At 32.6% G+C, this 10,228-nt stretch overlaps 1 protein-coding gene across 1 annotated transcript; it reads right to left on the bottom strand.

Moving 5' to 3' along the window:
• Positions 1-2,101: 2,101 nt before the first annotated feature.
• On the bottom strand, positions 2,102-7,629 carry LOC106768802 (UDP-glycosyltransferase 83A1-like). The gene is made up of 2 exons (XM_014654133.2): positions 7,110-7,629; positions 2,102-2,979 (listed from the first exon to the last, which is right to left on the bottom strand). The coding sequence occupies exons 1-2, from the start codon at positions 7,597-7,599 to the stop codon at positions 2,102-2,104; spliced, it is 1,368 nt and encodes a 455-aa protein (XP_014509619.1). The 5' UTR covers positions 7,600-7,629.
• Between the last annotated feature and the right edge of the window lie 2,599 nt (positions 7,630-10,228).

The following is a 10,228-nucleotide window of genomic DNA, read 5'->3' as shown; positions in this document are numbered from 1 at the left end:
TAATAATATTATATATATATATATATATATATATATATATATATATATATATATATATATATATATATATTAGTAACAGAGAGTATGTATTCTATTAATATAATATAATTATATAAAAGAAAAATTAATAGGTACGTGTGATATGTATAAAAGAAAATAGTAATAGTTGGTGATGTTCATAATAATTTATAATATTATAATAGAATTAAAGGAAACATGTTTTTAGTGTATATGAGTGTAGGCATTGAAAATAAATTATAAAGATTCTAGTATTGATAGATTATGGAACTGTTGCTTTTATAACTTGTGATGAATGAGTTAATGTATATTGTTGAGATTGTATATGTGTTAATTGTGGCAAAAAGTATATGATTACAAAGTGATGAAAGTACGATCCAAGTGGTAAACTAAGTTCCATATGTGTAGAATCTCTCGGTGAGATTCTTAGTGTTTAGAATGAAAGTATGGGAAACTCAGTCTTGAGGGTCATCTTGACGCTCCAATGGTCAATCAAGCTCATCTAGAGAGATTAAACTATGTGGTGAGGAGTAGCAGGAGGTCGTAGTCTTGGGGGCTCCCAGTATGCCTCAAGGCGCGGAACAGGCTAGCCTCGTGAGTGTGACAGGGTGTGGAACCCAAGCTTCATAAGTCACCACGGGTGCAAGACCCGTCATAGCTCGACTTTCATTCTAAGTCCGGACGAGTCAAGTCTAGAATATAACATGTATAGGATGTGTGTTTTATCTGCTTGATATGTTGCATGTTTTATATATACAATTAACTCACCTTTGCAATTGTTTGTCTATTGTGTTGTGCCATGTTGTGTGTGCTGCCCTATTGCGATGATCATTCATTTTGGATGTGAGTAGAGGAAGGAGAGACCTCCCTGGAGCATGTGTTGGAGGAGAATGAGGATGCTGCATAGATTCCATAGGGCCTTCTTAGTTCTTTATGTTCTATTGATACACTTTTGTTCAATTTATTTTGAAATACTTTCTAGAATTCTAAGCTTTAAATTCCCAGCACTATTTCAAGGATGACCGCAATCCTTTATACATTAATTTACTCCTGACTGCTTTCCTTTATTCTAAATGATGACGTCTAGACTATATTACATGCATGTCGTATATTTTGAAATGTCACAAAAATAGCTTTAAAATTTTATAATAATATTATTATTAATCAAAATATTTTCAATTATAATATTTTTTTTCACAAAATTAACAATAGATTTTTTTTTCACATTATATTTAAAAAAAATCATAATTTATTTTTTTTATTTTATTTCCCAAAGTAAATAAGTTGGTGCGCAATATATTTGATTAATCATTTTAAATTAATTTTCCTTAATTTTAATTTTAATTTTCCTTCACATTTTAGATGAAAGAAAAACAAAAAAAATTGTTTAAAGAATTTTTCTTTCAAAAAATATTATTTTGAGAAAAAAAAAATCACATTTAAAACTATTTAGGAAGAAATGAAGTTAACAAAGTCGTGATAGTACAAAAGGGCTGCAAACGGAAAAGAAAACAATCAATGCTCACAAACTTTTTTAACTTGACAAAACGTGAGATATTAAGTTATGATAAAGAAATTAATCTATAAGGAATTCAAGACAAGATAACCTTAATGAAGACCTATCAACAAACAAATGTTTAGCCAAATTGAAGAAATATTTTGCATTAATCTTAGGAGACTTTCTATACTTGGATAGTCAAAACTAACTGTATACTCGATTGTAAATCAAAAGTGACAGTAATAGTGGAAGTAATTGTTGTTTTAGCTTTGGAGAATTAGATGTGTTCTTTTGCATAAAAAAATGTTTTATATCTAAAATTGTTTACATAACGAATTTTATGAATTTTTTATACGAAAAATATGTTAAATATATAATTCATATAATAACAAATATATGAATAATGGTTGTACAATACAAACTCAAAAGAAATAAAAAAAAGTTACACAATAACATAGTGTTGATTTGACGCTATAAAATAAAACAAGTAAATAAGAAATCTTAATCATTTGAAAATATTGTTAAGGTTTTGGGAGAGTTTTCTCCAACATAAAATATGCAAAAATTAAATTTAAATGACAATTATTATTTTCTAAGCCACTTAACAAACCTAATAAGGTTCTCTAATGATGCACCACCTTTCACTATGTTGTTCATGACTTTCTCCTTCAACTCAAGAGACCTTGATTTTATGTTCTCATCACTAAGGAGTTGCTCCACTTTCAATTTTATCTCTTTGCATGACACAACTCCATTTTCATCTTTGTCAAATCTAAATCCAACCTTTAACTCATCACAAATGAATTTTTTGTTCTGAATTTGGTCTCCAAAATATGGCCAACACAAGAAAGGTACCCCATTGGACAAACCTTCTATGGTAGAATTCCAACCACAATGAGTGACAAAACATGCTATGGCAGGGTGGCTTAAAACCTTTTGTTGAGGAGCCCAACTAACTATCTTACCTTTATGCCCTTTGAATTCATGAGGGTATTCCATTTTACTATCCTCTCTTATAACCCAAAGAAAAGGTCTATTGGTGAGGGCTAATCCAAGGGCAAGTTCATTGAATTGGTTTTGGTCAAAATGAGTGAAACTACCAAATGCAACATACAACACAGTACCATGATGTTGTTCATCAAGCCAATTCATGCAAGACAAATCTTCTTCCCAGTATTGCCCAATTGCTTTTGTGATACCAATTTTACTGTCATAACTTCTTAATAATGGACCAATTGGTAGGAGCTTAGGAAGAAATGATAATGCACCAGGTTCAAGTTCATGTGTGGTGTTGCAAAGCCACCATTCTGCCAAATTTAAGCTTTGACAACAATGTCTTACATACTGAAATATTATTTTACCATTTATTTTTTCTCCCATGTTGAGCCAAAAAAAGTCTCCTGTGTTCATCTCAGCCATACTTGGTGATATTTGAATTGTCTCTTTCGTTGTTAATCTTTGTCCTGTAATAATAATAAAAAAAAAAGCATTAGGGTGGCAATTGTTTGTTCAATGTTTAATACTTCTATGCACTAAATACTCCTAAAATTATAATTTGATAACTTTATAAATAGCCATAAATTATAATCAATTATAAAAAACACTAGTAAAATTTCCTTTTACGTAATAATGTATTGATTGCTAGGCATGGTCATGTAATTTGTATTTTCTCTTCAATGAAACTATTAAAATCATGTTTTTTAGTTTTCAATAAACAAATTTTAGTGAATTCTATATATTATTGTAACACGGAACAAGGAAACATTGAGTGTCACTATGAAAATTACATCATTCAATGTAGATACAGTGTTGGGAGAAACTTAAATTTAGGGTTTATTTGTAATTACGTTTTAGTCTTTTGTTTTTTATTTAAGTTGTACTTTCCTATTTTTTTTGTTGTTAGGTTCAGCCACATATGTTTCTATTTGGTGATCAGTATTTTCATGTATTTGGTGATCAATATTCAATTATTGATATACGACTATTTAATGGCTTGTTCTATTCAATGAATTCACACAAAATTATAGTTCAAAAATTTGTGTGTCATTATTCTTTTTTTACAAATTGGTATCAGAAGTAAGCCCTGAGTGTTTGAGTGAGAAAAAAAGAGAGAGAGTGCTAGAGTGAAAAAAGAGAGCAAGAAGCGTGCTTGAGTGTTTGAGGAAAAGATAATGAGATGAAGAATCTTGTAAATGGTGTGTCCTTGTCGTAATCGACGAAGAAAACAAATTATGATAATTGGAGTCTATAAATGAAGGCTTTTCTTGGATATCAAGATGCGTGGGATGTAGTAGAGAATGTATACGAAGACAATTGCACAGATTGTTGCGTTGAGAAAAACTTAAGTGAAGGGCTAATTGGCTTTGTACCTATTGTAAATAGTTGTGGACAAGTCTGGCTTTGTGAAAGTAGCAAAAACTTAATCTTCAAGAGAAGCATGAGAAATCCTGCAAATTGCATAAAAGGGGATACTCGTGTTAAGCAACTTTGGCTTCAAACTCTCAGAGGCAAGTTTAAAAACTTGAGAATGGAAAAAAGAGAATGAGTAGTCAAGTACATAACTTGAGCGGAGACTATAATGGATCAACTCGACATAAATGGTGTCTATCAACCGAGTTGTGGAAAAGATCTTAAGTTCATTGAGAAATAATTTGGAGAATATAGTTCGCACCATCAAGGAGTCCAAGGATCTCTCAACACTTTTAGTTGAAGTGCTTGTTTGGTCCTTAGAGTGCATGAGCAGTAGAGAAGGAAGAATTCACAGCCACTTGATCAAGTACTTCAAGCAAAACTTGACGTGCAGGAAATGCTTAAAACACTCAAGGTTGAGGTCTTGGTGGAAAAGGCTGAGAAAGTTGGTGAACCGGAGGTCATGACTGAGATGACCATGAAGATGGCAAAGAAAAAATTGGTCAGTAGAATGAGTCTGGTCGAGGACAAGGTAGAGCTTGGGAAGGTCGACCAAGAGTGGAGTGCTTTAAATGTGTAAAGTATAGCCACTATACAAAAAAATGCAGATTGACAAGATGTTATAACTCTAGTAAGGTTGTTCACATAGCAAAGTAATGTCAGGTTACAAAGAATGAGAAAAATTTCCTTACTGAAGAGGATGAGGAAGAAATAGGAATTTTGTTGATGGAAAGGAGCTCAAAAACCAATATGTCGAGCTGGAGATCGGATGCCATGTTGCGTCCACGTTATATGATGGGAAGGAGACTGGATGTTGAGCTGAGCTGCATGATGTCAGTAAGATCAAAAGTTGAGTTGTGTTTGACTTAGAGATCACGTGTCGAGCACAAGGAAATTTCGAAAAGGATTCCCAATAGCAACTAAAGCTTGACAAATTTGCCAAGTAGAAAGGACAGCTCAACAAATTTGTCGAATGGCAAGAAGAACTCGACAAAAATGTCGAACAACAAAGAGAACTCGGGAAACAAATCACCATACCTATGAACTCGGCAAGACAACTGAGTAGCATGGAGAGGACAAGAAGACACCCTGATATATCAATGGTGCATTTTAAGAGGCTGACATTGTGCATGGAGAGCTTGAAGAAGCATATGGAAAGTTTGAAGAGCAACTTGACAAGATATTCGAGTAGTATGGAGAGCTCGATTAAACAACCGAGTATGATGGATAGGTCAACCAGACAACGGAACAACCTAGAAAGGGTAAAATAAAGCTCAGACAACCTATAGGGGTGGCTTGGAAGCTTGATGGAGAGTTGGGTTAAGAGTTCGACGTAGAGCTTGGTGGAGGGTTCAGTGAAGAGCTTAATAGAGAATGTCATGAAATCGGAAGAACATGAGGTTTGGATAGCTTAGAAAGTTTGGCAGAGAGTGCGGAGATCTTAGATAACACAATACAATGGGTAGGAAGCTCAAATATCTTTTTCTGGAAACTAAGTAGCTCGATAGAGCATGAGACTTGCCCGATTAGCCTTTGAACAACTCAAAGGAGAATGTAAAGAGCCCGATGGAGTATGAGACAAGCTCAACCAGTTTAGTGGGATGCCTGGATAGTCTAAAAAGTTTGACATAGAGCATGAAGATCTCAGATAGCTCAAAAAGGGACATGGAGAGCCTGGTAATGGACGAGGTAATCTCGATCACCAAGATCACCTTAATTAACTTACTGAGCAAATAATTTGCAAATGGTTTGGCAAATGTGTTTGGGTTCCTGGGAAATGGTGTGACAAACATGGAGAAGAAACTTAAATAAAAAGATGAGGAGATTCAGCGTCTAGGAAAACTCTATTGAAGCTTCAAAAAATGGTAAAGAGTCTCAATATAGAGAACCATATATGAAAGGAGATAGCATGTAAAAATCTGGAAGAGGAGCTTGCCCATGAGTTGGCACAGAACAATCTAAAAGAGGAGCTTGTCTGTGTTAACAAGGGGAACCACTTTCTACTATCTCGGTTGCATTTGAATCGAGACAAAAACATACACTTTTTTTGCTCGGTTTGTAACCGAAGCAAAAAGTCTACACTTTTTGTCTCGTCTACGTATAACTCAGTTACAAACCATTGCGGATAGACAAAAATAACCACTGTAGTTTACATTTACTGCACTAATAACACAATTAGATTTTTCATTTATATTATTTAAAACCTAATATTTATTTTTTATTGTAATTTTTTTAGAATGAGGAAATGTGGAATACCAACATGATTAAAGATTTTTTTTCCCTCATGGTTAAGATATTTTTTATGTACTAGAAATTATTATGGATAGAATTGTATAGCATCTATACATATTATGCTTTGATGTTGTTAGTTTAGTTTTTGTTAACAACTATGCTTAGTTTAGATATGATTTAATTTAGATATATTGAAATATTGATGTATTTAAGTTGAAGCTTTTAAATTGTTATAAAACATATATCACTTTTTACTTTTCGAAGATCTATATTACTTCTCTAATTGGTATAAATACTTATAAATAACCAATATAAAATATATTCTACACACATATACATACATATATATATATATACATACATATATATATATATATATATATATATATATATATATATATATATATATCTACAACACTAATTAACAATTAATTTAAAAATCCTCTATTTCACGTCAGGAGCACTTATATATAACTTACGTCTAAACTTATTCTAATAATAAAAAATAAATGAAATAATATATGTATAATCTTTTCTTTATGTAAGTTTTGTTATAAATTAAAAATAATAATTTTTCTTGCATTTGTAATCAAAATATTTAATAATTTTTAATATAAATTATTCTATCTCATAAAACATAATTCTAAAAGACTTTTCATGTCAGATTTTCCATGAAAAAAGTTTAAAACACTGTATCCTATCAAATAAAATAATATACTTATTATGATTATATTTCCATACATGTCTAAATGGTTCAATTTGACTAAAATCATGTTACAACAAACAGAATTACTTTATGACCTAATATACTTAGAAAAACATGCAATACAAATAAACTAAAACAAACTGAATTTAAAAATGATAAAATCACATTTAAAGTATTCTTTTATAAAAAAGAAAAAAAAATATATGAACAATACAGAGTATATATGAAAGTGAGCATCATACTTACCATCAGAATCTATGGTCCCACCATGAATAAGAGAGGGAAAACTCCACAACAGGGCAATGATAGCAGCTGATGCAGTCGACACTATTGCTCCTTTGATCCCAAAATTACTTCCAACATCCAACGCCCAAGCCATACACAAATCTGCAACAATGAAGTTGATTCTGTTATCACCTTTCAAGTGAATATCCTCTATCAGCTTCTCAAGTGCTTTTGGCATGGAGTTCTGCAAACCATCACACAGCTTGTTCAGATCGTTTCTGTCATCATCAGCTCCTAACCCATCAGGAATTGAAACCAACTTCATCGCCTGGTTCGTACTATGTTGTTGTTGCTCTCCAAATGAATTCACCACTCGCTTGTGGTCGAATTCTGAGTTCACAAAAACCACTCTGCAACCATTCTCGACCAACTTCTGTGACAGGATCATCAAGGGGTTCACATGCCCTTGTGCTGGAAGAGGTACCACTAGTACAACTGGAATATTGCTCATGTTCTTCTCAATGTTTTTTTCTTTTTCTGATGCCCTTTTATTATAGTTATGATTTTGTGCACTTCAAATTAGAGATTTTAGTGAAAATAATTTATTTATTGATTCATTGTAAAAAAATGTTGTTTTCAAAGTAAATACATTAATTTCTCAGAAAATAATAAATAATGGTGACTTTGATTCCCAGTCTGAAAGTGAAAGACCAGAAATGTGTCCTACATTATGATGATGACTTTCTCATCCTTTTTTTCTTGTTGATCCCAGTAACAAGAATTTTTCTTGTTGTTAAACATTAATATTATTTTTGTAAACATTGTTATCTTTGTCACAATGATAGCATAGGTTTGTCAGAATGATAGCAAACAAATTTTAATTAAAAATATTATTTTAGTTCTTCAAATCATTCCATGTCCTGTCTTTTGAAATTTTTGAGAACCTTTGTTACATATGAGAAACTTTAAGGTATTTGAATTTCTTTGAATAATATGAGATGATAGAAATGTATAATTTTTTATTTTTATTAACATAATGTCAATGATACATATTTATAAAAATTTTAAAAATGGTTTAAAACTATTTAATAATACTATAAAAATATAAAAGTCTTCATTATTTGATTTATTAAAATATTAATATAATAAATATTCACTAGTGTAAAAGCGTTGTTTAACGTCACCCACGTCAGTTTGCAGGTAACCCGACGTATATGAATGGACGATGGCATTATCGTAAATAGCTTGATAAACTAGACGTCGGTTTTGAGGTAAGGCGACATCTATGATAATGTAGACGTCCCCACTGCCACAAACCGACGTCTAATGGCCTGAGGTAGGTGAGAAGACAATCCAGTGACGTCGGTGTTAACGGGGTCGACGTCTATTGGGCTGCAAATAATGCTCTTCATTTAATTCTCAAGCGCTTAGATGTCACGTAGTCAAAAGGTGACATCTAAGGTGTGTCTGGAAGGCGGGAAGACAAAAAATTCTTCAATTTAGACGTCGGTGCTGAGGGGAAACGACGTCTATGTGCCTGTAATTAATTATGTTCACCAAACTCGAGGGCCTTAGACGTCGGCTAGATGGGCACCGACGTCTACGTTACTATAGACGTCGGCGCCCCATCACAACTGTCGTCAACATCCCTGATAAGAAATCAAACGTCAATCCGTTCAGCTTCCTAGACGTCGGCTCCCCTCGAAGCCGACGTCTAAAGGGTATTCAAAAAGTCAGTTTAAATGTTAACTTGGATGTCATATTAGTGGGATAACTGACGTCTATGTGACTATAGACGTCGATTTCTAGAGCAACCGACGCCCAATTTCATTTTAAATAAACCGCAAACTCTTCGCGGAATTCAGTTTCTGACATCGTCTTCCTCTTCTCCTTTTTATCTTGCGACACCTCTTCTTTTTCTCGCTTGCGGCACCTCTTCTTTTTCTCTCTTGCGGCATTCCATTGTTGTTTCTTATATCTTTATCTTCTTCCTCCTCTCCTTTTTCTCTCTTGCGGCATTGCACCCTAGGTGTGTGGTTTTTTTTTATGCTTACCGTTTAAACTTTGTTTAGTTTAGTCTTTCATCGATTATCTTCTGGTTCAACTGATTAAAATTTGCTTTCTTTGTGTTNTGTTTTAGTGCAGTTTTGTTCCTTTCTTGGGGTAACGTAGTAACACATTCTCCATTTGCTAGCTGCCTCTCAGAAAATGCGGCGTCTTGTGAATTTCTTTTGGTCGTTTTAACCCAAAAACAACCCTGGGTCGTTGCCTAGTTATCGTTTCACCGTGATTTTTCCCTCTTGCGGATGAAAATGGAACTAAGCAACAACCCAGGTTCAGTTTTGGGTTGAAATGCCATGAGAAATTCAAAAGACGCAAGCTTTATTTTTGGAGAAACTAGCAAAAGGAGATTGTGTTACTAGGCTATCCAAAGATGGGAACAAAACTGCACTAAAACACAACCACTGTATTAGACGTCGGTTAATGTATACACCGACGTCTATAGTACTTTTTAGACGTCAGTTAATGTCATTTTTGAAGTCTTTAGTGCCTCTTCGACGTCGGTTATTGCTCAGACTGACGTCATTATAGACGTCGGTTATATTCATGTCCGACGTCCCATTGACGTCACCGAAAATGACGTTGATTATTTAGTAGACATTAAAAGTCCAAAATAACCGATGTTAAACAACGTTTTTACACTAATGATTATAAATTTGGCTTGATAAAATCGACATGCCTGGGTCATGCTTCTAGTTTTTAAAATTGACTTTCCTTGTGTATATAATATAATAAATATTTAATTTCCTTTTAATTTTTAAATAATTTTTTCTTTTTTCCTTTTTTATTCATAAATTTTTTTCTTAAAGTAATTAAAATTTGTCCTTAGTATTTTTCATTAGTTATTTCAAATTATTTTTTATTTTAATTTTTAATGCTTAATATTATTCTGCTTTGAAAGAAATCCTCCCAGAATTTTGTCCACATGAAACTGAATTTCCAAGAGATTTTTTATTTCAAACATCAAAAAGTTACTTAAAAATTCTGTCCATGTCAATTTGAAGAAATAATGTTCTACTCTATTGAACTTATTTGAAGAAATTCTTTTAAAAAATTATTATTTAGGGGATATTTTAAAG

The sequence above is a fragment of the Vigna radiata genome, chromosome 1, assembly GCF_000741045.1.
Source record: "Vigna radiata var. radiata cultivar VC1973A chromosome 1, Vradiata_ver6, whole genome shotgun sequence".
In the NCBI taxonomy this organism is placed as follows: Eukaryota; Viridiplantae; Streptophyta; class Magnoliopsida; order Fabales; family Fabaceae; genus Vigna; species Vigna radiata.
This window is presented reverse-complemented; position numbering and strand designations above follow the sequence as displayed.

Bases quoted from the DNA above. Each gene is read 5' to 3' on its own strand.
- LOC106768802 (XM_014654133.2), bottom strand. From the start codon at position 7,599: ATGAGCAATATTCCAGTTGTACTAGTGGTACCTCTTCCAGCACAAGGG. The intron at 2,980-7,109 runs GTAAGTATGATG...TTATTATTACAG, and splicing joins TGGGACCATAGATTCTGATG to GACAAAGATTAACAACGAAA.